The 25,536-nt window shown below is 50.9% G+C and overlaps 1 protein-coding gene across 4 annotated transcripts in view; it reads right to left on the bottom strand.

Annotated features, from left to right (window-relative positions):
- Window positions 1-3,668: 3,668 nt before the first annotated feature.
- SEMA5B (semaphorin 5B) overlaps window positions 3,669-25,536 on the bottom strand; it is a 118,092-nt gene continuing 96,224 nt past the window's right edge. For 3 of the 4 annotated variants that reach the window (XM_074330886.1, XM_074330896.1, XM_074330893.1), the window contains exons 5-22: window positions 22,037-22,099; window positions 21,575-21,673; window positions 20,832-21,045; window positions 19,826-20,111; window positions 17,398-17,533; window positions 16,024-16,231; window positions 15,709-15,916; window positions 9,583-9,700; window positions 9,265-9,446; window positions 7,975-8,118; window positions 7,636-7,783; window positions 7,267-7,492; window positions 6,891-7,109; window positions 6,261-6,431; window positions 6,002-6,151; window positions 5,624-5,668; window positions 5,013-5,218; window positions 3,669-4,783 (exon numbers count right to left, since the gene is read on the bottom strand). In XM_074330886.1, coding sequence (XP_074186987.1) covers window positions 4,625-4,783; window positions 5,013-5,218; window positions 5,624-5,668; window positions 6,002-6,151; window positions 6,261-6,431; window positions 6,891-7,109; window positions 7,267-7,492; window positions 7,636-7,783; window positions 7,975-8,118; window positions 9,265-9,446; window positions 9,583-9,700; window positions 15,709-15,916; window positions 16,024-16,231; window positions 17,398-17,533; window positions 19,826-20,111; window positions 20,832-21,045; window positions 21,575-21,673; window positions 22,037-22,099 — 2,982 coding nt within the window. In that variant the 3' untranslated portion in view covers window positions 3,669-4,624. Of the gene's footprint in view, window positions 4,784-5,012; window positions 5,219-5,623; window positions 5,669-6,001; window positions 6,152-6,260; window positions 6,432-6,890; window positions 7,110-7,266; window positions 7,493-7,635; window positions 7,784-7,974; window positions 8,119-9,264; window positions 9,447-9,582; window positions 9,701-15,708; window positions 15,917-16,023; window positions 16,232-17,397; window positions 17,534-19,825; window positions 20,112-20,831; window positions 21,046-21,574; window positions 21,674-22,036; window positions 22,100-25,059; window positions 25,250-25,536 lie in introns of all 4 variants that reach the window. The other variant, XM_074330900.1, reaches the window with a different exon arrangement.

Below are 25,536 nucleotides of genomic sequence, written 5' to 3'. Positions count from 1 at the left end.
TTAAAAAAATTTTTAAAAGTTATGCAACAAGAACCCCCTGAAATACCTTTTTTTTTTTTTTTTTTGGCTTGGTTTTCTTTGAACCCAAATTTAAGTCTTTCCACACACCTAACAGTTTTGTAAATCTTCGTACAATTTTCCATACAAACCTGCCAGATAATCTGCCAGTCCAGTTTTTCCTGGGTCCCTCTGGGTACCTGCTAGCCTCAGACACTAATCTGTATCATTGCTCTCTAGGTGTTTTCTGTCAGCCTGATATCTCTCCTCACCATCTTCCTGTGTTAGATCCCCCTTCTTTTGAATCCACATTTTCTATGTTTACTCTTGTTTTAGTGAAACAAGAAGCGCACATGTGAAGTACATTTTTTGAGACTGCGTGTCTGAAAATATCTTTATTCTACTATCATATCACTCATAGTTTGGTTGGGTATACAATTCACAACGAAACATTTTTACTTCAGAATTTTGAGGATAATTTCCACTGTATTCTAACTTTAAATCTTGTTAGGAAGAGGGTTATCCCATTCATACGCCTAATCTTTGTTGTCTGATGTTAGAATCTTCTCTTCAGGCTTGATGTTTTCAAATGTCAGGTTTATGTGCCTCAGAGTAAATCTTGCTCATCATGGTGCCAGGTACTGGGTGGGCCCTTTGATTTGGAGACCTCTTGCTTTGGTTCTGGCAAGATTTCCCATAGTCCTTCTATGATAATTTCCTCCTCTGAGTTTTTTAATGGGCTGTTAGACTTCCTGGATTGATCCTCTAAATGTCTTATCTTTTCTCTCCTATTTTCCATCACTTTGACTTTTTGTTTGACTTTCTGGGAAATTTCCTTTATCTTTAAACGCTTACACTAATTTTTTTCTGCTGTCGTATTTTTTAATTTCTAAGACCTTTGTCTTTTTTTTTTTTTTTTTTTTAAGATTTTATAGGGGAAAGGGAACAGGACTTTATTGGGGAACAGTGTGTACTTCCAAGACTTTTTTCCAAGTCAAGTTGTCCTTTCAATCTTAGTTGTGGAGGGTGCGGTTCAGCTTCAAGTTGTCCTTTCAGTCTTAGTTGCAGGGAGCGGAGCCCACCATCCCTTGCGGGACTCGAGGAGTTGAACTGGCAACCTTGTGGTTGAGAGCCCACTGGCCCATGTGGGAATCGAACTGGCAGCCTTCAGAGTTAGGAGCACGGAGCTCTAACCGCCTGAGCCACTGGGCCGGCCCGATCTTTGTCTTTTTTACTGCATCCTGTGTTACTTCATGAATGCAGTATCTTCATTTACTCTGAAGAATTATGATGACTTTGGAAGGTTCTTCTCTATATACGTACTGTTTCATTTTCATTGAGTTCCTCTTTATCTACATACTTGTTTTGGTCTTTCTTTCATGTTGGTGCTTTTTCTGATGTCCGTGCCCGTTCCTATTTAAGAGTGAAGCACTAAAAACTGACTACAAGCTCTGCTTATTAATGAGTGTACTTAGTTGTAGGATGATTAGCTGGCTTATTCTCTCACAATCCGTAGGCTTCATTTTTTCCCAAAGAATTGTCTTCCAATCTCCTGCCTGGAGTGGGAGAGGGAGAAAGCTGGGTGCCAGAGTCTTGGAGTTAGCTGGAAAAGGCAACTGCTAAATCCTCATCGATAATCATATAGTCCATTGAAAATCACAGTCCCCAGGTGTCCAAACAGGCTATCTCCATGCACTCAGCTCTGTGCCTGTTAGCCCCATATCCAGGGCTCTCTGATTCAGTGTCTCAAGGGAACATACATATTGCTCCCTGTGCAGACAGAGAAATGGTGACCTAACTCTAAGGGTTGGAAGTGAAGACAACTTGAGCTGAACTTTACAGAGATTTCAACCAACCCCTCTTTTCACACTCCCACCTTCACTAATACCTGGTTCCTCTAATTACTGATTCTTTCTGACATTGCTTGGGTGCTTCGGCTTGACCCACATCCACTCAATGAATGCAGTTCTTCCATCTGCTTTCTGTCTTCATGTATTATGATTTCAGATTACAGATACATCCTAGTATTATTGAAAACAGTGACAGAGCTTTTGTTTTCTTTGCTTTTGGAGTGTTGTTGAGAGAAGGCGGAAGAAATGTCTTCACACCACCTTTAAATCCCTAAGTCTCTGCCTTGCTTTTTAATATAACTGTGATTATATATATTTGGTTTCTCATATTCTCTAAATTTTCTGCCATGAACATGTGTTACTTTAATAATAACACACACACACACACACACACACACACACACACACACACACAGTTATTTAAAGATAAGAGGGCCCAAGAAGGTTTAGGACACCGAATCCTGCATCTTCCTCCCCCTCTTGCTTAGCCAGTTGGGCCAATGAAGCTCCTTATATTTCACACCTCAGCTTCCTGACACCCCACAGCCATCTATGTGGCCTAAAGTACCTGCCAGAGCACCACACCCTCCCTGCCAAGGAGCACATTCCCGGCTTCCTCATCGCTTGGCCAGGGCTGCTTATGGAGTAGCCTTTGCCAACCATGCCAGCTAATTTGCATGCCATGTGCCTCCCTTCACGCATTCTGAATGGTCATGCCTCCAAAACCACACATTTTTATAAAAAGAAAAGTGTGTGTGTGTGTGGTGTGTTTTGTCCTGGCACCTATGGGTTTCTTCCCATTGATGTTATTCCAGTCAACAGGGGTGGGCATTACCTGGGAATTTTCCATGACGACTTCCTTACAGACCTGCCTAGTCCCTCCACTTGGACATATATGAGCAGCCCTTGTGAAGTAGGCACACTAGGCCCCCAAACACTCTTGAATGTCACTGGCTCTACCATGTCCAAGGGAATCCAAGACCCCAAGATCTAACACCCCCCACAGACCCTCACAAGCTCTGGACTCACGGGGCTAACAGCAACCCAGTGAGAAATCCCAAAGCTGCAGAAATATTCTTATGAGCCCTGAGTGCTCTCTGATTGGGCTCCACTCCACCTTGGCCTGAGGACATTGCTATTTCAGTTGTCCCAGTAAGCTCAGGGATTCCAGGACACGAGGTCCAGGAATACTCTTTTCTTCCTCCTCTACCACTAGGATCACAGGCCATAAAGCCTGACCTACAAGTGGGTTTTGCTGGGAATCTTATGGGAATTGACCCAGCCAATTAAGTCAGGAGATTGCTCTCTAAATTTAACAGGTCCACCATTCTCATCCAAAATAGTAGCATTCTTTAGTGGGTTGAGGTTTTGAGGTTATTTTTATTGAATCCAACAACTGCATTGGACTTCCCCCACCTCACAGGTTTAACTCATTTCTCAGTCAATTTTGGTGTTATTAACTCAGCAGTGTAAAAACACCTCATAAAATAACCCTTGTCAATACTCCCCTGCTGGACTCATATATGTCTGTAGCTTGGAAGAGCAGCTGAGGGAACGAACGAAAATCTCTCCTGTTGTGTTGCCTTTGGTGTATCTTGTGTTTCTACTTGTGGATTTGCTTGTCTCTAATCTCTTTTCCAAAACAAAGGGGGGATTTAGGGCAATGTGTGTGTATGAACATAGAATCACAAATGGAAAGATATCCTCTATTAAGTCAGACTCTACTCGGGTCATTTCCTCCACCCTGAGAGGACCATCTGTCACCCCAGTGCATTGCTCTAAAGCCAAGACGAGCCCACGCGCATATGCACAAAGACAAAGTTACATTCAGAGACTGGATATCATCTTTAATTAATAATGCCACAGCCCAACATCCTTTTTGTTGCTATAGTAGGTTGTGATTCTGTGTGTGTGTCTGTGTGTGTGGGTGTTTGGGTGTGTGTTCCTGAACAGATGAGGCACCAGCACAGGCTCCCAGGCAGGTGTCAGCCAACAGCTCTTTTAAGTAGCAACTGGAAGACAGTCTCCAGAGTGGCACGGATGCTGGGCTCCTGCCTCCCTTTCTCCTGGGCCACCTTTCGTGCATTCTGAGGGCAAAGCTGAGGCCTGTGCGCACTCAGATTAAAGGGCTTCTCAGCAAAGATAAGAGTTCAGGCCCCCAGCCCTCACTGTCTTTGACTAGAGGGATGCCCCTGGGCAAGGTACACACTGCTAGGCACAGGTGGACAGCCTGGGCCAGCCTCAGTCCCTCTGTCACACGGGGACAGCACCACAATGGCCCAGCCCTGGGCAGAGAATCCAGAGCTTCTGGAGCCATTTGATTAGTTCCTTTCACAGATAATCAGGATGTAGCCCAGACCCTTCCTGGGGCCAGCCAGAGAGGGGCAGTCTTGGCCCATGACCGCCACACAGCTGTCATTTCCAAACCAAACCTAAGAGCCTGCTCTCCTGCCATCTCCACTCTCCAATTCCTCACATGCCCAGTAGGTCCAAAGCCCAGACATGGCAGGGGAGGCTTGCATGATGCTGAGTCAAAAGGAGGCCATGAGAGACCTGGGAGGAGCTGGAGCTGCAGCCACGTGCCAGCCTGAAGCCAGCCCTCTCCCGCATGGACACCTCCAGCCAGAGCTCTCGGAAGCCAGATGGGACCCCACAAGGCAAGGCAGCAAGTTCTGGGCCTAGTACAGAAGGACAAAACCCAACTGGCTCCACGCTCCCATCTCCACCTGCTCTGTGCCTTAGGAAGGCAAGGAGCCCACGTCCCCAGGACAGTGGTATCAGCTATTGGGGAAGCACCGTTGTCCAGGTGAGGCCTCGGGCCGGAAACTGTGTTTGTTCAGTGGGCTGGGGTAGTAGGTGGTTGTGTACACATTGGTCTGCTGCAATGGGTAGAAGCTGGCTTTGTCATCGGGGATCAGGTTATTCTTGTTCAGAGTCTGTGGGAGAAGGAAAGAACCATAGAAGAGGTGGTGAAGGGAGTGATGGGGAGAGGGGACATACCAGGGCAAGATCAGGAGCCAGTCAATGAAAGAACATTCTAACTGCTGACACAGTGTTCTGTTCATGACCCCACTGCTCCCTCCCAAGTGCCCAGCCCAGTATGCTCAGCTCAGGGCAGAACCACTGCCCCCATCGCCGTGCCCCGTGCACCCATCATACTCCCACCTTGAACTCCATGGGTGTGTACTTCTCATTCTTGGGGGTGCCTCCACCCTTGTACTGCAGGTGGTTGGGGGTGGCAGGATGGACGAGTGTGGACTCCTGGGACTGGCGCTGGCAGTGCTGACAGGACAGGTACACTGCCAAGGTCAGCAGCCCCGAGCCCAGGAAGCAGGAGACGCCCGTCGCTACTAGGTGGATGAGACTGAACCCTGGGGGAGGGAGAGGCCAGTGGTAAGGAAAGGGTCACTGGGCAGAGGAGAGCCACCCGACTGCCTCCCAAGGTGCTTGAGACCACAGACAATGGAAGCAGGGAGGCTGGGCAGCCCATCACCCAGGGCCTTTCTCACAAGACCAACTGTGGCTTGGGTCAGAGGACATGGAGTTGAGTGGCTCTTCTTGAATACAGATTTGATGACGGCCTCCTACTTGGAGGGCGTGGAGGGAACTGCCTAGACACCCCTCCACATGGTCTAAAGCAGTGGAGGACGTCGACAAGGTTTGTCTGTCTGGAGCAGGAGATGGACAGACTCCCGATTTTGGAGCAGGGTGGGTCTCCTCCTTGAGGAGGAGGGGTAGAAGGACAGTGTCATGAAGGGAGGGCAGGTTCCTTTTACCTCCACAGCTGGTGGCCTCCTCCACACTGGAGGCAGGCAGGATCACTGCAGGGAGACAAGCGGATACGGTGTTGGCGCAGGGAAGAGAGGAGATGGGTCCCTCTCGGGCTAGGTATGTCTCTGAGAGGACCCCTGGGTCAGCACTGAGCTATGAGATGGGCCTGGGGACCGTCACTCCCCTCTGTCTCCACCCAGACTCCACCTCTAGGGAGGGTTGGCCCACTTCTTAGATGAAGCCTGGCAGAGGCCCAAAGTGTGTGTGCCCCCCCCCCCCCCTGGTGTTTCATCCTGCGTCCCACAGATGCATGCTTCAGAAAGGCAAGGAACTGGGGGGTCAGTGGGAAGGGCTGGTGTGAAGGTGCTGGCTTGAGGACCTACCCGGAATCTCGCTGTAGGGGCAGGGGCGGCTCTGGCTGCTGTTTCCAGCACAGGTACTGGGCTCTGGGGCCAGCTCCTCACAGCGCCGGCTGCGGGTTTGGACTCCATCTTCGGTGCATGTACTCCACTCAGACCACAGTGACCAGCCTTCTGTGGGTTGTGGGTTGTGGGTTGGGACAAGGTTAACCACCCCGGGATCCTCTGGTGGAGCTAGGAGGGCTCCATGGTGCTCCCAGCCCCAGTCAGAGGTACTTAGTACCTGGGCAGGCCTGCGTGGCACACAGTGCCTCCTCCGTGTGCAGCCCCAGACAGATGTCCTCGCCTGGGGAGGGCGCGGGACTGGTGCAGGACCGAGTGCGTTGATAATGGCCACCACCGCAGGAGGCTGAGCACGGGGACCACGAGGTCCAGCAGGACCAGGCACCCCGCACTGCAAAGGGATGGAGTGTGTGAGGGGGATGCAGGGGCAAGCAGGACCCTACAGTCTTCTACTACGTCCCGGGCAAGGCCACTGTCCTGGGCCACACTGACCTCAACACCCTCCCACCCCACAGCTCACTGTTAGGGAATGACCCTTCCCACTCGGGGTGACAGTGGGAAATGCAGGCTGCAGAGGAGTCATCAAAAACCAGCTCAAAACAAGCTCCTCATCTGACTAACCACTAGAGGAGAGAAAACAGGGAGGTTGTGGAAAGGTTCTGCTCTGTGGGCGTAGCTGCTGTGTGCATGTTGGGGGTAAGAAATTGCTCTGGGGCCCCTTGTACAGAGTTGGCAGGGAGAAGAGGTCACCTGAGCATGAGATGTAGCCGGGTTAGGCCTGGGAGTCTCTTAGATAGAGGTTTCCCTAGGTGGGGTTCCCCTGGGCCCAGATTCCTCTGCGCAGGGTTACCTGGACACGCCTGGGGGTTGCAGTCCTGGTATTCCGCGGCGTTGCCCACGCAGGGTAGGCCCCCGTCGCGGGGCTCTGGGTTGGTGCATGTCCTCTTGCGGACTCGGAAGCCCAGCTCACAGTCCCGAGAGCAGGACGACCATGGGCCCCAGGGGGCCCAGCCCCCGCTCACCGTGTGTGGGCCGGTGCCCCCGCCGCGCAGGAGGTCCTCCACCAGGGCTGGGTGTGGGGACACGGGCCTCAGCGACAAGGGCTTCTTCCAAACCCGACCTCCCACTCGCAGCCACTCCCGCCCCTGCTCCATCTCTCTGAACCCGGAAGGGACGGTGGCGGGTGAGGTGAGGTGACGGGGTGTGGGGAGGGCGCGGGGCTGTACCGTCGGTGTCGCAGGTTCCCGAGCCATCCGCGGGGCAGGTTCGGGTCTCAGTCCTCCTCCTGCCGAACTGCAGGCCGTGGGGGTCTGGCAGGGGCGCACGGCAAGTGAAACGGAACCGCTGCTCCTGTCGCGCCCCTCCCTGAGTCACGTTCACTGGCAGCCACGGCGTCCACGGTGTGTTGCGCCGCACTTCCGGGCAGCCCTCGGGGTTGCACGTCTTGAACTCCTTCGGGATGGGAGCGGAGCTGTTTCATAGCCTCGCAGCCTCCAGGCTTGCTCTGCGCTCCCGCCTCAGCCTCCCCTCCCCTTGGCTACAGGTCCCAAGACCCGTGTCCCGATCCCGCTGGCTAGTCCGACCCTCGCCCTCACCACGCTGCAGCCCGGGCAGGAGTTGCCGTTCTCGCAGGTCCGATGCCGTGATTGCACGCCGCCCCCACAGTTGCTGCTGCACTTATTCCAGGAGCCCCAAGATGCCCAGAAAATGGGCACTGGGCAAGGCTTGTTTTCATTACAGAACCTGAGGGGTATGAAGGGAGGGGGCCATCACTCTAGGGAGAAGATACCCCCCTTCCTTAACAAGAAGTCACTGGGAATGCAAACGGGGAAGTCCACTAGGTCACCCAGAAAATCCCGATCACGTTTTAGGGGCCCAGAAAGTTTGGGGCCAGCTTCTCTGTCGCAGAAACCCCCAATCACAGCCTAGCTCACCGCTCCTCCCGACTCTTGCCCACGCAGACGCGGCCCCCATGGCGGGGAGCGGGGTTGCTGCAACTTCGCTGGCGGACCTGGAATCCGATCCCACAGGTTGTGCTGCACAGAGCCCACGATGACCACGCAGTCCACGCCCCATTCCTGGCGGGGTCGGAGGGACAGACAGATGACCTCTGAGCCCTAGCTTCTCAGATCTAGTCTACATCTGGGCAGATGGAGTGTGTTGTTGTCAGGAAGTGTCAGTGACACAGAAAATATCAGCTCCTAACCAGGCCATCTCAGGCAGACATCTCATTCCTTCATTCCTTCATTCATTTCTCAAACATATATTGAGAGCCTTCTTGCATATATCAGGCTGTGCCCAGGGCCAAAAGTACAGACATGGGGCATGGCCTCTACTCACAGGGTCCAAAGGACACATTCTCTAGAGAAAGCCCGAGTTGCCTTTCCAATCTGCAACCTTCCTTTCAACCTTCTTGGTTGGCGGAATCTTACACTCAGATCCTCCCCTGTTCGACCACTGCACATGCTTTGCTCCAACCTTAGGCACCACTCAATCTTGTCTACTTTGACTCCAATTTTCAAATTCTGGCTCTATCACTGACTGGCTGTATAAGCGCAGGCAAGTTACTGAAATCTCCTGTGCCCCATCCTACTATTATCTTTAAAGTAAGGCTAATGATTGTATTCCTACCCCCATGAGGCTGTTGTGACAGTTAAATGAATAAATGTATATAGAATTAAGTTATTTTAAGGGTGTCCTGAGTTGTGGGTTAGTTGTTATAACCACTTTATGGAGTCCCTAGGTACTAGGCAGTGTGCAAGCACTTGATATATAAATTATCTCATGTAATCCTCTCAACAGTCCGCAAGAAAAACTCAGAGTTTCACTTAGAGAAACTCAGAGTGGTTAGGTGACGTAGCCAAGGTCATACCTCCAGATAGTAGCCATCCAGGATTGGTACCAGGTCTGCCTGCCTTACCACCATCCCATGTCGCCCCTCGTCTGGGACAGCAAGATTTATTGAGGCTAAAGTCTGTCTAGAGGTGACTCCCATGCCTGTTCATCCTTCATCTTTGTATCAAGAGCCCCCACAAGACAGAACTTCTCTCACACTAAAGTAGAAACTTCCCCAGGCCTCATGTTTTCTCCCTCAGACCTTAGCTACCTATCCAGTCTGCTGCATAGTCCTGAAGTAGTTTCTATCCCTTAGTGCAAACACCTGGCTGGGGATGCCCCACTCCAGTCCAAGGCAGCTGCTGTGTAAGCCCTATATCCTCACACACCTGGAGCAGTTGGCGATGTGGATGGCTGGCCCCAGGCAGTCACGGCCCCCACAGCGGGGTTGGGGGGAGTTGCAGACTCGGGCCCGACACAAGCAAGAGCCTGAGTTGTCCCCATCTAAGTGCTCACATGGTTGCCATGGTGACCACGGTCCAAAGCCTCCATCCCTAGTCATATTCCGCACCTGCAGACACACATCGGGCACAGGGCCGTCATACAAGGCAGGGATAGGGAAGGCACGAGGTCCGGGGGATGTAGGGATAGAGTGGGGAGTCACAGCCTGAATTGGCCGGAGACTTGGGGGTACAAAGGGGTCTCACAGGACACGCTGTGATGTTCTGGGTCCAGAGGCTCATGTTGGAGCTGTCCTCGAGTGTGCTGCAGCGTTGTTGCTTCCCGTCCCAGCCGCAGTACGGGTCCCGTGCCCCCAGGCATGCCCTGCCAGACAGAGGTCCTGAGGTTCAAGCCCACTGGCTTCCTGGCCACACTGACATCCCAAGAACACACCTGACCACTCCCCTCTGGGCACCGTTGTGCATCCAATTGCCCTCCACAATAAGAAGTTCATCGCATACTTACTGCGTGCCTGGCATCATTTTAAGTGCTTCAGAAGCATGAATGAATTGAATACAACCCAATGAGGAAGGCACTGTTATTGTCCCCATGTGATATGGAGGAGACCCAGATCGCTGACCAAGGACTCAAACCCTTGCCCTCCAGAGCCCACACACAGAACCTTGCCTCCCCCAGACTGGGTGCCCCACACTCCTCATCTGGGGCTGCAGGAGAAGAAGTGGCAAACAGAAATCACTGTGATGACAGAAAACATTACGATGGAAAGGATCTTGGAGATGATCTGGCACAGCAGTTCTCAACCGAGCTGCATATCAGAATCGTTGAGGAGCTTTTAAAAAATACGGATACCCAGGCCCACCCCAGACAAGAATCTCTGGGGCTGGTGAGGTTTTAAAAGCTCCTGGGTGGTTCTAATGGGAGCCAGGTTGAGTATCACCGGGATTCACAATAGGACCACAGAAAAGGGAAGAGGAATTTCCCCAAATCCTACAAACTGTACATGGCAGCGCTGGCACTAGAACCCAGATTTCCTAACCACGCTTTTCCCCTCACACTCCTGTCTCCTGGCTGGAGGATATGTCTGCCTTCACACACCAAGGAAACATGGGCCTAGACCTCAATACACAGGCGCAGGCTCAGGGGACACCTAAACATCGTCCTGGGTCACCTGGGGTATCCACGTGCTCGTGCTGGTGGCAGGAACCAGAGTCCAGAGCGTTAGCATCAGGATAATGAGCTCAGGCAGCCAGGAGAGGGGTCACATCCCAGGTCCCCCTTCCCTGGCCCTCAGGGCTGCTCTACCTGCCGTGACCTAGGAAAGGTAATGCTTCCGCACTGAAGCACGCCCCAGACACTGCCCCTTCTCGGATTCTAGGGCTGCTCTCTTCCCTTCCTCCTCTGACTCATTCATTGGATCCTTTACAGTTTGTAATAACAACAACAAACAACTGAATCTCTACTAGTAAGACTCCAAGGAGGAGAAAAAGAGTATGGGAATTATGGAATTACGATTGGCTGTCCATCGCTAAGTAAACAGAACATCAGATGCAGGAGTCTGAAGGAAGTTGCCTCCAACAGCCAGACAGCTCAGACAACCTCAGGGGATATAAACCCTGGGCTCCTTCTGCCTCCTTTTCCCACTTTCCTCCCCTGTGTAGGCTGGCTGCTCCACAGCACAGGGCCTACTGGAGAGAGTCTAGAGAGCATTGACAAGCAGGGCAGACACTGGAGGTTAGAAAGCAGAAGAGGCTTTGGATAAAGGCGGTGCTGGACTGTGAAGATGGTGGGGGCTACATGCTTTGCCATGACCCTGCAGAGGGATTTTCCACTGGCCAAAGGGGCCAAGGATGCTGAGGGCTGGAGGGATCCACAAAAGAACCAAAGGGTTGCCCCTTTTGGTATCTCTGGGATAGAATCTTTCTTTTTTCTAGAAGCTTTAGGGAGAGTCACCTGGCAAATGAATTCTTTATGGTCAGTGAGTTAAATAGACCATGTCTCCTGACCAGCCTCCAGAGAGAAAAGGGGTTTTATGAGAGACCTTATGGAGAAGTGGGTGTGGCTTCCTCTTCTCACCAGCGGAAGTCAAAGAAGACTTGTCCCTTGTTCGGGCAATAAGGGGGCCAATGCTTGGGGCTTCAGTGGGTGAGGGCCTCACTGGGCCCCAGTAAGCCCACCTGGGAATCCAGAACATTCATCTGTTACTCAAGAATCTGTTTCTACTTTATTCACTCAAGGACAATTTGTGTAAATCGTACAGCATAAGTATTCTCATATTTTCTTCTGGGATCAATGGTTTGATTTGGGGGTGTTTCACCAGCAGAAATCATCAAACTAGACATCATAGGACTGAATACAATACATGTGCAAACATAGTCCAAGCAACATGAGGTTTTGAGATTCTGCTCACCGGCTGACATTTGGACCAAACTGGCTGCAAGCAAATTCAACCAGTCAGAACGCAGTAAAGGCCACTCCTGAGTGTATTTCCCTCAGCTCTCAGAAAGGAGTGCTAACCTCTAGAAGCCACTGATATTGTCCTTTATAAGCAACATAAATTAAAAAAGAACTAGCCATGACTAGTGATTAATAATAATAATAAGATCCTATCTATCAAAAACAAATGTCTGTCAGCATAGAAAATGCATATGAGCAGAAAACTTGAATCAGCTTACACAAGATAAAAGCAGACGATTTTGGAGGAATGAAATTTGCCTCATGCTACTTCTTTCATCCAGGGCCTAGCCAGTTCTAGAACTATTGTTCCCAGTCTTGACTGCAAATTAGAATCTCCTGGGACTCTTTTAAAAAGCTTAAGCCAACAAAACAAAAAAACCTGTCTTTATCTGGGCCTTTGGACCGGAGTAGGCCCAGACACTGGAATCTTTTAAGCACTCCCCAGGTGATTCTAATGAATAGCATGTTTGAGAACTGCTGTTTCAGGGCCACTTTTGTCAGGGTTCCCAGGGAAAGAGATGAAGTGCCTTGCCTCTCCAACCCATGACAGAGTAAGAAAAGAGGGAAGGAAAACTGCAGGGTACGTGCGGACTCCACGCCCCCACCCTCAATCAGCCTCCCTCACCCTCTCAACCTCTCCTATTTCAAGGACATGCCTGCCCTGGCCTGGCCCTGGCCACCTGAGGGGGCCTTCTATACTTCCCTGGGGCCAGTGCCTGAGCTTTCGTTCACATTTGCTGCTTTTACCAAAGGTCACCCCAAAGGTTACTGAGCAGAGAACATTCTTAAGAAAATTAAAGCGCCAAGCAAGGAAGAGTTAAAGTGTGTCTCTGACTGTAGAATTGGGTGGCAGTTTAGTTTCTTTCATAAAAGCAGCCATCGGACCAATCATATATCACCAAGTCTTTTTTTACTGCAATGTCTTGAGCAGCTATTATAGAAGGGAACAGGTTCATTCTATGGGCTCCGAGACAGGACAGAGATGGATGGTGGAAGTTGCAAGCAAGCAGTTTCCAGCACCATGTAGCAAATCTCTAAATGGGAGCTGTCCAGGGTAGAAATGGTGTCCCAGGAGCTTGGGAGAAAGTGGCCATTAAGTACAATGTCAGCAAAGAGGGGCTAAGGCCCCCTGGCAGGGAGGGAGTTTGAGAGGAGATACGCTTGAGCCTTCCTCCCGAGTGAGCTGGCGTAGAGGGCACCCCACTGCAGTGCGGCCTGAAAGGCATGCTGGAAGGAAGAAGGGGCCGTTCATGCATAAAACACCAGCTTTGCAGAGGCAGTGAGCATTCATTCCCTTTGTTCCTCCTCCTGTCTGTGAGCCCTGGTCTCTCTGACCAGGCCAGGGTCCTGGTCGTGCTCCACGGGGCTGAGACTCGCCTGAGTGAAAAGAGAGGGCTGGAGATGAGCCCCTGGGTTTTGAGCAGAGGAGGGGACCCAAAGGGGCTCTGCTTACCCACCCTCATCCTCCTGCCAGCTTTGGAAGGAATGAGGAACAAAGCATGAAATGCCTCTCCTAGGACACAATAAAACTCTGTGACAACCATCCCCACACACAATAGCACAAATTCTGATATAGTATGATAGGCAAGTTGGCTCCAAGGCTCTGGAGTGCATGGCTTGGTGGCTGCATGGATATACTCTGGTAATTTTATTAACTTTGCAGTAATGAGACCTCATATTTTACATTTTTACATCCACCTGTCGCTTTATGGCAGAGTCCTGGAGAGCAGGGGGTTTTCATTGTACACATCAAGGGCTCTTATCCCAAACTCAGGATGCCAAATGGGATGACAGTTTCAGACGCCAACTGACCTCTTTCTACCTTACTGTTCCACCTCGCCATGCTATGCAACCTCCCTGCCCTCTCTCTGCAGCACCATGTGAGTGGGGACATGTCCTGGCGTCTTGCTTCCCCTCCTACCACTGCAGACCCCACACTTCATACCTGGCTAGAGCCACACTAGCTCATGCTGGTCGACCAGCTGCCCACCACTGTCTGCTTGATCTTCATAAAACACCTATTCATGCCGCCTGTCACTCCATTCCATTCCCCTCTCTGCTCCAAGATCACTTCAGTGCCCACTGCCCAGGATTCAAATAAAAATCGTCCCTTGGCATTCTTAGCGGGCCTCAACCAATTTTCCAGTCCCATTCCTCACTCCTCTCCTAAACCAACCTCCTCTCAGGCCAAATCATCAATTAACTGAAGAAGGATTAATCATGTGTGGAAAGTCACTTTGTGCCTAGGGCTGCGTGTGGCCCCCTGGTGGAATATAACAAATACTGGGACACTGGGTTATAAATCCCTTCAAGGATTTCACAAGGCACATGTGAAAAGGTTAATAATACAAGAGTTAAAGAACACAAGATATGGGGGAAATGCCGCCAGCAGGTAACCTGTGATTCATTGCCAAGCAGTGCTGTCTGTATTCAAGGTTGCAGAGTCTAGGCTCCAGAGAGCCCAGAGGCTGAAGGGCCCCTAAATGCATTTGTGGAGATAAAAACGGAATAAGGACTAGCTGCCGCTTATGACTCACTGGACTAGACACTTCATGAATATCATTCCCAATTTTTACAACTCAGCCAAAATTAAATATCATTTGCTCCATCACAATTTCCTCCTATTTTCCCAATGAGAAAGCTGAAGCTCAAAAGCTTAAGTAACTTGCTCAAGATCATATAACTAGTAGATGATGGAGCTGAGATGAAACCCCAGGTGTGTCTAGTTCTAGCATGTGAGCCTCTCCCACTACCCCCCCCACCGCCGCCCCCTGTCTGTCCCACACATCAGATATAGGCCAAGGTTTCTCTCCCTGACCACATATCCAGACCTCTGAGGGAAATGAGAGTGTTTTAGGCCATTTCACCTCATCTCCTTCCTCTCACACCGACTAAAGCACTCTGAGCATGGTTGAGCTGAGTACATGTTTGGTATTTCATTAATGGAGCCATGTGTTGGGGCTGAGGGTAGCTTGAGTGTCTGCCCACCGTCCTCCCCACCCTCCCCAGCTGCCACATCAGGACCGGCTCCCCTCTTTCCTTGCCCTCAAAGCCTCTGCCCAGGTCCCAGTACACCTTACTGGGGCTAGAGAACAACCCTTGGCAGCAGGGGCATGACTTGTTTCCCAAATCTCGAGGACAGATGGGCACAGCCGGGAGGTCTCTGTGTTGCAAAGGCCCTAGGACCCCGTGTGGCTGTTGCTATGCCAGCTAAAGGCAGCTTTCGATTAGCTCAAAATTAAGGAGGTGTAGCTCAGAGGAGGCTCACGTGGTCAGAGTCTGAGCTCCATTTCCATTTGGCTTTGGAATAAGCTTTCGCTTCACCCTTAAATGTTGTGAATCCACTTGAAGCTAAGGTATGGAGAGCTGATCTCGGAAGCAGCTGGGAAAGGAACGCATGTCCCCACATGGTTCCTCACCTCCACCCCACCCAAGCCAGGCCTCTCTGTCTCTTCTAAGGAAGAGAAGCCAACGTGGGTGGCTGATTCAAAGCAGTTTCCCTTCTGCACCCACGGCTGGAGTCACAAGCGCTGTGGTTTCAAAGAAAAGACCACGCTCTGAACAGAAGGGACAGAAGAAATTAAGTGGGCTACAAGGGCCAGCAGGCCCTAACTATGGGGCTGACAACAGGGTAGCAGCCACCATCATTTGCTAAACGCATAAGTCCCCCAGGCAGTGATAAGTGGTTTATGGAGATTATCCTAATTAACCTTCACAAAAACTTTGCACAGATTTTCTGAGGAGGAAACCACAGTTCAGAGCGTTAAATGACTTGGCCAAAGGCACACAGCTGGAGACTGTACCAGGATGCCACCCCAGGTCTACCTGACTCCAAAGTGCCCCCCTTGTTAAGCTCCACCTCCCGAGTACGATTGGTGGGGCTAAGCCTGGGGGGTCCCGCCCTCGACCCCACTTACCCCTGGCTGCGGTAGGCAGCGCACCTCTCCAGCGGGACGCGCAGCACGCTGTCGCTCAACCCCACGAAGAGCGCGCGGGCGCTGTGCAGGATCCGCAGGCTGCGCAGGGGCTCGTGGCGCCCGGGGGGCAGCACGTGCAGCTCCTCCAGGTAGCAGCCGCGGAGGCTGCGGCTCGCTGTGGACAGTGCCTTCAGGATGGTCCCGGACTCTGGAGGGACCAGGTGGGGGTAGTCTTGAAAGCCCTGGAACCTCACCGCCCGGTCCCCCGCTCCTCCACTTTCTCCCACTAGGAGCCCAGACGAGGTGGGGCCTCACCTGTGCCAATGTAGAGCACGTGGTAGAGCGTGTCTTTGGCCTGCACAAGGTCCACCACGAGATGTGAGAAGCGCACGCTGTCCTGAGTGACACAGGGCTCGGGTGTCACCGGCTGCACCGCCTCACTCATCAGGAACAGACGCTGTGCGTCCTGCAGGCTGCGCTCCGTCAGGTTCTCATTGGGGCCCACCTCGGACAGGGTGCCACACTGCGTGGGGAGATGGGTCACACGTGCCCAGCCACTCAAGCTGCCCGATGCTCCATCCCCCCACCTTCTTCACTGTTACCCTGATTCTCCAATCCGCCTACCCCCAAGATCGGCTGGGTCCCCTGCACCATCTTCCAGGAAGAAATGCCTTTTCTTTGGGAACTAAGGAAACTGAGGCTGGGAAGATGGGGGAGGAGGGTCCAGCCAGGGCTGGGGAAGAGGAGGGGGAGATGCAACAGGGACTGGATTATCTAAAAACGGACTATTTGAGTGTGGCTAACAAGTGTTCTGTGATCTAATGCTGTTGCTATAGGTGCCCGCTCTCTCATGTTAGGCCAAGCCCTGCTTTCCCTCTCCCGTGTCCCTACCAGCTCAAGTTCTTACGCCTTCCAAACCCAAACTGGAAAGCGACTACCATTTATGAAATACCTACTATATTCCCGGCTCCATATCAAGTGGTATCAACCCTCACACATATCTAGAGGTCAATGGAATTATTCCTACATGCCAGATAAAGAAAAAGAGATTCGAGAAGATTGGGTGACTTGCCCAAGATCACACAGAGGGAGGGCTAGATCAGGGTCAGGATTGTTGGACCACAAATCCTGAGGTCCTACCCTGCTCCAAACTGGCCCTCGGCCCAAAGTCAGATGGATATGAAAGTCTAACATCAGTAGCTTTCTTTGCCCCATCTCTCTTTCCCTTTCTCCATCACAGCACTGGGGGTGCTCACACCACCCAGGGCACCCAGTGCTCTTACCACTCCTGATGCTCAGACACCCTCCAGGCATTAGTACCCATGCTGGGTAGACTACAAGCAAACTCCAGCTAAAATCCCCACATTCTAGCCAGGCAGCACGTGCATGCTCCCCTGGTCCGCTCCATTGAATAGAGCTGAGATCCGACCTCCCGCCCTGGAGGTGGGGTCACATTTAGAGATGGCTCAGAGCATACTCCCTTGCTCTGTGTCCCACCTACTCTCCCCTTCTTGTTCCACAGTCTTAGATTTTACCATACTCGTAGGGGACCATTGCAGACCCCTCAGATGGGCATAGACCAGCAGAGACAAGTTTGGTGTTTGCACTAAGCAGTCGGGAATCAGCTTGTGGCTGGTAGTCTGGAGGAAGGCAGTGTGTGTGGAGAGGGAAACGGAGGAGAAGCTATACCTGGAAATTGGGGATGGGATTGGCGATGGGGAGCCAGGCAGCCCTGGGGTTCTCCTGGTAGCGAAACGGGCCATTGAAAGCCTGGGAGATGGCACTGAGGTTGAAGGCGCAGACAGCAGAAGCGGCAATGCTGTTTCTGAAAGGCAAGAGATGGCAGATGCTGCCCCCTCCCCCACAGGCCTCAGCACCCTCCTTAAACCCCACAGCCAGCTGTCAAAGCACAGCCTGGCACAGCTCCAAGGCTGATTAAGCACCTTTGATGAGCCTGGTGCCTGGTAATAGGGGGGTCACAGAAAGCGAAGATGCTCTGGAAACCCTCTGGGAAAGAAAGACCCACTGATAAGAAGCACTGGTGGGTTCCTCTATACTACTTCTGCATTCCCTTCCCTTCTCCCATGGGAGGGTCAAATAAGGTCATTATTTTCAAATGTTTTATCCATGGCCACTGTAAGAAATATATGTAATATTACAACTCAGATTAACACATCTATGCATACACACACATCTGCAATGAATTTTCATGAAACAACACTTACTTTTACTAAATACATTATACTCTGATATTTTTATTCCAATCTATTCTCTTCTATTTATTTTAAAAAGAGCCAGTTTGCCAAACCACTGATATATGCCCACAACCCACGACACCCTGAGCCAGATGACCTCTAAGATCCCTTTCGGTCCCAGAGTCTGACATTTCTATGAGTCTGATGTGAACAGTTCAGACACAATACCACTACACCAAATGTTTCCGGTTCTGTTCTCTGCATTTAGTCCCTCTCCCAAACGTGTCCATTTCTCTCTCCCTCCAGGGAAGGCTGACCCCATCGTCTTCCCTGGAGGCTGCACTGTCCTACTGGCTGGTGTCCCCACAGCCTGCCTAGTCTCCTCTAATCTATTCTCCACACAGCAGCCAGAGCAAGCGTTTCAAAATGCACATCTGAGCTAGTTTCTGGCCTGCTTCAAGCCCTTCAATAACTTCTTGCTCTTAGGATAAAGATCAAAACACGTAAAGCAAGGCTTTCGGGATATAATCCTCCCAATCCTCACTCTTCAGCCTCCTCTCCTTCCTGTCTTTCTCCTCCTCACTCCCCAGGCTCCTGCCACACTGGTCTGGTTCAGTTCCTCAAACATTTCTTCTGACCCAAAAGCTTTGCAAGCTCCCTTAGGCTGGACCAGTCCTTTCCCCTAGTTAATTCCTATTCATCCTGTAGGGGTGTCACTTCCTACAGGAAGCCTTCCCTGATCACCTCCCTTCCATACTGTTAGAGGTTTCCCTGCACACTTCCCTTTCCCTTCGTAGCATTAAAACACAATGAAAATTGGGTGTGTAATAACCACCTTCTCTAAAATGTAAGCTCGACGGCAGAGCCAGGTCTGCTCTTGCTCTCTGGTACCCATCCCCCACAACCCACCCACCAAGCACCTGCCATGGAGAAGGCACACAATGCATAAACTATTTAAAATCTACACTAATGTCATCATTTCCCCTTAATGTCTCTCCAGTGGCTCCTGTCCTTTGCTGACCTTCTGGTGCTGACCGCCAGGCTGGTCACTAAGTCCTGGCTGTCAGCTCCTGGCCTGTATGGGCTGTGTTGATGTCTGTCCCCCTGGCTTGGATGGCCTTTCTGCTCCTGCTTCCCAGATTTACTCTTACCTCTGTCCAGACCCTCAGACTATCCTCTCTATAGCTAGCCTGGCCCTCCAATGCCTGCTACCTGGGGCCCAAGCTAAGCAATCTCTATGACTCATGTGTTTCTGATGTTCTTACAAAGAACCCTGCACAGCTTCCTGTACAACAAATGTTTTCTTGGTCTCTGCCACCCATTCAGCATTCTCTATGTGAAAATCACGTGAGTGGATTAGCCTTAATACAGAAGGAGGAGGCGGGAGGAGGACTCATGGTCTCTGTGAGGGCTACCCGTCCTTACACCTAGGAAATAGAAGGGCTCTAATTCCCAGTCCGTGTTTTCCACTGCACTCAGGATTGCCAGAAGACAGCTGGTGGGGTTTAGCGGGATCGTGGAGTCCTGATGTTGGAAGGGACCGTAAGGAACCCCCTCAGAACTTCCCCAACAAGCTGCTGCCAGACCCGCCCAGGGCTGCCACCCCCTCATCCCAGGCAGGCTATTTCACTTTCATCACCAGCAAGTTCTTCCTCATGGAGCTGCAATCCAGTGCCTTTTATTTCTTCCTATCTGGCCTAGGCCTGCCCTTCCAGCAGCCCAGAATAAATGCTGATCACTGCGGAGACAGCAAGTCACAAAATCCTCAGAAGACCCGGTGCAGAAGACACGACAAGCCCCATTGAACAGAAAGAGAAACAAGGGCTCAGGGAGGGACTTGCCCGAGCCCACCAGGCTGCAAGGCCAGATCAGAGCGCGTCCTTGGTATCACAGGGAAGGGGCGGCGGAGGGCAGGGACTCACACGTTGGTGGTGAAGACCCCGTAGATGAGGTCCTGCTCAGGCAGGTGGAAGGCACTCTGCAGCTCGTTGTAGTAGAAGGGGACCTCGCCGGGGCGGGAGCAGTTCAGCCGGGCCTTCATGAATGTGGTCCACGTGTCCTCCAGCAGAAAGCGGCCTCCCACGTCGTTCTTGCACACGCGGGCCACGCGAGAGTACACCGTGCGCCCGCAGTCATGCTCCACCGCATTCTCCCGCAGGAAGAAGTATGCAAACAGCCCAATGTCGTAGGCTGCCACGAAGTTGGGCTCTGGGCGGGGGCAGCGGGTGGGGTGGGAGGGGGACAGAAAAGGAACAAGGGGTTGGTCAGGCCAGCAGGGAGGAAGGGGGCAGGCATAGGAGTACTCGACTACTTCCGTTTTTCCACATGGGCATACTGACACCCCTCCACCAGCATGGTGACCTGGGGACTCTAACTAACCGTGTTCCCACCTCCAATGCAAAGTGCAGTTATAATAACAGTTAACATGCATTACTGAGCACTCGCTGTGTACCAGTCACTATTATGAGTACTTTAGATGGATCAGCCATTGGATCCTGTTAACCTATGAGGTAAGCACTATGATTAGCCCCATATTGCAGATGAGAACATCGTGGCACAGAAAGGTCAATAGTTGCCCAAGGCCACACAGGGATTCAGTGGAGAAGCAGGGATTCAACTCCAAGGGGCAGGAAACTCATACCACCCTCTCCCAATCTCTTCTTTCCTATAGCCCTTCATCCAAATCCATTCCTAACTCTTTCTCTCTCCTCATCGCCTGCTCTCCATTTGTTCTGGGTACTTAGGACATCCGTGACTTCATCCAGAGTCCATCTCCGACTTGCTATGTCCTTGGGCAAGCACATGCCTCATTCTGGGCCTCTCGATGAAGCGTGAGCCCTTTCAGAGGTTGGGCAGGAAGGAGGGGGTCTGGATGTGCCAGTGGGTCAGAACCAGGGGAACCCCACCCTTGGGGCTGCGCCTCCTTACCATTGAGCCACTTGGAGTTGTACTGGGCAGTGCGAAGGGGTGGCCCGCTGCCGAGGCTTCGGTAGATGGCAGGGTCCCGACCTGAGAAGTCAATGACGGTGGCTGCATAGAGCTCCCCCTGGGAGGAGATGACGGCTGTGGAGTTGTGGCGAGGGTCGTAGGGGCAGCGGGCCACGCCATTGATCTTCTCCATAGTCCGGCTGAGGTTCCCCACCTGGGGATGATGGGGAGATGGGGGCGCTTTTCCCTGAGACCCAGGGGCTGCCTGTTTGCCCCCCACCCCGGAGTTTGTTTCCTCCTGGGCCCCTGGTCTCTGTCGGCCTCTGCCTCTCTCCAGCCTCCTCCTCACTGCCCACCCGGCCCAGTCCCTCTGAGAGAGCAGCCATCATGGAGGGAAAGGTTGTGCCAGGAGGTCCATCTGCCTCTAGCCCCTGCCCCCTAGTCAGGACCCTCCAGCATAAGGTTGATCAATAAAATACAGGAGGCCTAGTTAAGTTTGAGTTTTGATGAACACTGGATAATTTTCCAGCATAAGTATGTCCCTCCCAAACTTGACAGGGACATGCTTATGCTAAAATATCATTTCTTATTTATCTGAAATTAAATCTAACTGGGCATCCTTTCTTGTTTTGGGGTTTTTGTGGTTTGTTACTTTTGGCAACGCCACTCCAAGACTGTGCCTGAGTGAGGGAACCCGTTGGTGTCTGTCCCCTTCCGGCCGCCCCACCCCAAGCGTCCCCCACCTGTCTGCTGGAACACACTGGGGAAAAGGCGTTGGTCCCACACATGAACACTTTCCGGCCAGCGACAATCAGGACCCGCACATAGTTCTGACACTCCTCCTGAAGCGAGAAGGGGAAGTAGAGGGACACGCTCTCGCGGCCGTGCTGGGTGTCTTTCCCTCACAGCACTGTACCACAGATACTGGGAAGCACTCCTGTGTCCCAGCTCCACCCTGCTCCCAAGTTCAGGTTGCATCTGTGGACACTCCCTGCCCCCGCACCTCCCACCCAGGCTGTCTCACAGTGGCATCACTGCCCACTCAGATGCTCAGGGCTGATCCTCACCTGCACAGGAGCCCCTGGCTCATCCAGGCCGGGCCTCCGTGCAGGCAGCCTCATGCCCACACCCAGCCCTTCCATCCCCGAAACCAGAAACCTCCTCCCCGCTCCAGGCCAGGTGCCCAGACCATCAAGGCCACATACCTCAGTCTTTCCTTTGCTTTGGCAGGAGCGGCGTGTATCCTCGTTGGAGGCCCACTCTGTGGCCTGTGGGATGAGCACACAGACATCACACAGCTGTGCCACTCATCGCCAGGGCAGGCAGCTGCTGGGGTCTGCAGTGGACAGGAAGCTGGGAAAGGGTCAGGGACAGCTTGCAGGGTAAGTGTTCCTCTCACTACATCCACGTGGACCCAGAGGACCGCCAGATCTCCTTACCCAGAGACCTTTAAGGAGTGGATATCCCCTCACCCCACACCCTCCCCACCGGCTTGGGTCATGGGAGGCTGGAATAACAGCTTCCTCATGCTTCATTCCCATGCAGCTCTGTCCTAGGCCCTCCCCAATCCTTCCATCCCTGGGTCAGCCAGGGAGCTAGAAGTGGCCAAGCAGAACCTTCAGGACCACCCCAGGCCTGAGTAGGGACAGGAAATGTGCCTCCACTATGCACTGGATGTCCCTCAAATGAGTGGAAGTCAGGGAGATAAGAAGTGCTAGATTTCGCAAACCTTAGGGATAGGAGATCTATTTGATTTTCCCACTATAACCCTGCAAACATGGTTTTTTTGTATTTTTTTTTCTTAGATAAACTCGGGTTCTGTGTTACTTGCCGCAGGTACATGGTAGAGCAGGGATTGGAACCCACATTCCTGATCCAAGAGCTCTGTGTGGTTTTCTTTCTCTATCCAACCATCTCAAGGACCCAGGACTTCCACTTTCCTAATTGCTGGGGGGAGGGCCCCCCAGCTCTGTGCTGTCTGCTTACCTTCTTGTTTCCCTTATAGCATCACTCATGTTCTGTCATGGGGTAATATGTTTAGGGACACAGCTTACACTCAGGGACCCAGGGGATATTATCATGTTCCCAAGTGCCCATGGCACCAGGAGAGGGCTGTTCCCCACCCAGGATCCTCCCTTCTCCTTTATCTATTCTGTCTCCACTTTCTGATGGTCCCTCCCAGCCTTTGAAAGAGCAGCTGGAGGGAGATGTGATACCGTTCAGGTCCAGGCAATGTCAACAGACCTGATGTGTGGCTCATTAGATATTTCTGGGTCACATGTATAAATATGAACTGTCTACCTGTCCTGGGAGAGGGAGCCCTGAGCAAGCAACTCTCCCATCTGAATGGGGAAAATAAAAAACCTCACTTGCTTTTAATTTCTAACAAAGCTCCTTCTAGCTGTGAAGTCATTGTCTGCAGAGCTCCAGGGTGTGGGAGGGCAAGAAGGGTGCCAGGGAGGGAGGGCAGGGCTGCTGTCTGCTTTCCAGACTCAGTCCATCTATAGACCCAAGGTGGTTGCTTTGTGGGGCAGAGAGGGAACTGACTTCTGCAGACTGTATTCAGGAGCTGGGTGACAAATTTGGTCATGTCTCTGTCACACCTATGAGTAGGCTGGGCTCATCCTGCCATGCCAGGCCTGGGGCTCAGGCCTCTGCTCCCAGACCTTGGAGAAGGGCAAATGACCTCTGACATCTAGCCCCATTGCTGTGGGGTTCATTTGGATAGAAACAATGGAGCCCCCTCAGCTCCCAAGCTGAGCCTGATGTGAGAGGAAAAGAGGGACATAAACAAGAAACCTCAGGGTCTTTGGGGGCAGAAAAGAGCAATGCCTGCAAACGCTGCAGATGTCCAGGCCTAAAGCTCTGGACAGTGGGTGGCTGGGGGGTGCTGTGTGGGCAAAGGGCCTCGCTGCAGCCTAGCGGTGGGGGGCAAAAGGCGTTAGATACAGTTATACTGAGCTGAACCCCGGGACAAGCACTATGCATGGACTTGTCACACCTCTCTTTGATCCTCACCACAGCCAGTGAAACATGTAGCCTTTTGCTCATTTTACAGGTGAGGAAAATGAAGCTCAGAGAGGTTGAGCAATATGCCCAAGGCCACAAAGCTGGTAAGCAACAAACCCAAGACACAAACTCAAGATGCAAACCCAGACCACCTACACCAGAGCTCAGCTCTCCCTGCCATATCCTGCAGCCTCTCATAGCCAATAGATTTCTCAAACCAAAAGCTAGAACATATGGCCTGAAAAGAATATGCATAATGATAACAGCACAGAACGGGCTTGAGTCATTTTACTTAAAAAATTATTTATATCAAAGTGATGCACAGAGTTGAAAAAGTTAAATAGTATGAAAAACTTATTTTAAATAAAACCCCAGGAACATACTCCTCCCACCCTCTAACCCCCTTTGCTAAGGACAACTACTTTCAACACTTTTAGCTATTTCTCTGTGTCTGTGTTTTTTTATTGAATTTCTCAGAATTATGTATCACTCTCAGACTTCATCTTCTGACTTCCGGTTATGGAGGTGAAAATTTTCCCCACGCACCCACCTCCATTCTCCTCTACATTAAAACACACATACATTCCTCCTCTCCCCAGCTTCCCATTATAATTATGTAATATTAATTATTTAATCTTTTAATATAATTAAAATTATAATAAAATTATAATTAAAAATAAAGTTTTAAATTAGCTTAGTTTAAACTAATATTTTAAAGTAAAATCAATATTCTTATTTAAATTATCACTATGTAAAAATTGTTCACTACTACCAACCAGTATCCCAAATTTCACTGAATGTAAGACACCATCAGTTGTAATATGAATCACTAAAAATATATACATATATATTTGCTGTACAATTTTTATTATTTAAATTTTTAATGTAAACTTATTGAAAGTGTTATTTAGACATACTTTTTGTCATATATCAATCTTGTGCATACAAAAAAGGAAAATGTAAGCAAAATTAAGTATCCTTAAACCTTTGAATTCGTAGTTCATCTCTTCTGAATCACTTTTTTATTCAGTTTTCGGTGCTCATTTTTTTGTTTTGGTTGTAGTTTGTTTGCTTATTTTAGAGTGTCATTTTTTTAACCACCCAGGGTATCAGTGGTACAGCAATTCTTAAAGAGTATTCCACTCTGGTCTCCAGAATTTTCTTCCAAGCTATTGACCACACTTTGCAAGTTTGGATGCTGGCACTTTGTTGATCTTACCAGAAGGTATCCACAGAAGGTTTTCTGAAAAACCAGTACTTCTATTCCCTCTTCATAGGCTCCTTAAATTGTTTGTGGACTGACATGTTCATTGGTTGTTGTAGAATCAGAACACTGGGGCAAATGACCAAGTTCAAGCACAGGCACTGAGAACTCCATCAGGACTTCAGTCTGGCAGACTGCACGATGCCTTCAACAGAAAGACGTGCCTGACTTCAGACTTATTAAAAATATGAAAACACGTGCATCTGAGAATCAAGGAAATATGCCTATTCTGAGGAGGTTTCCTTTCTTGACCAACTTTTTGTTTTTCCTGAACTAATAAGTGTCTTGATTTTCTTCATTTGCTTATTTTGCAATTCAAATTACTAATTTTTCCCAAATGGCCAAAAGGTGTCACAAATCCCTTTTGATATCATTTGCTAACTGTACACACAGATGGCTCAGATAATCTATGAGTTCCCATCCTCTTCTTTC

Source organism: Rhinolophus sinicus, linkage group LG01 (genome assembly GCF_036562045.2).
Source record: "Rhinolophus sinicus isolate RSC01 linkage group LG01, ASM3656204v1, whole genome shotgun sequence".
NCBI classification, from domain to species: Eukaryota; Metazoa; Chordata; class Mammalia; order Chiroptera; family Rhinolophidae; genus Rhinolophus; species Rhinolophus sinicus.
This window is presented reverse-complemented; position numbering and strand designations above follow the sequence as displayed.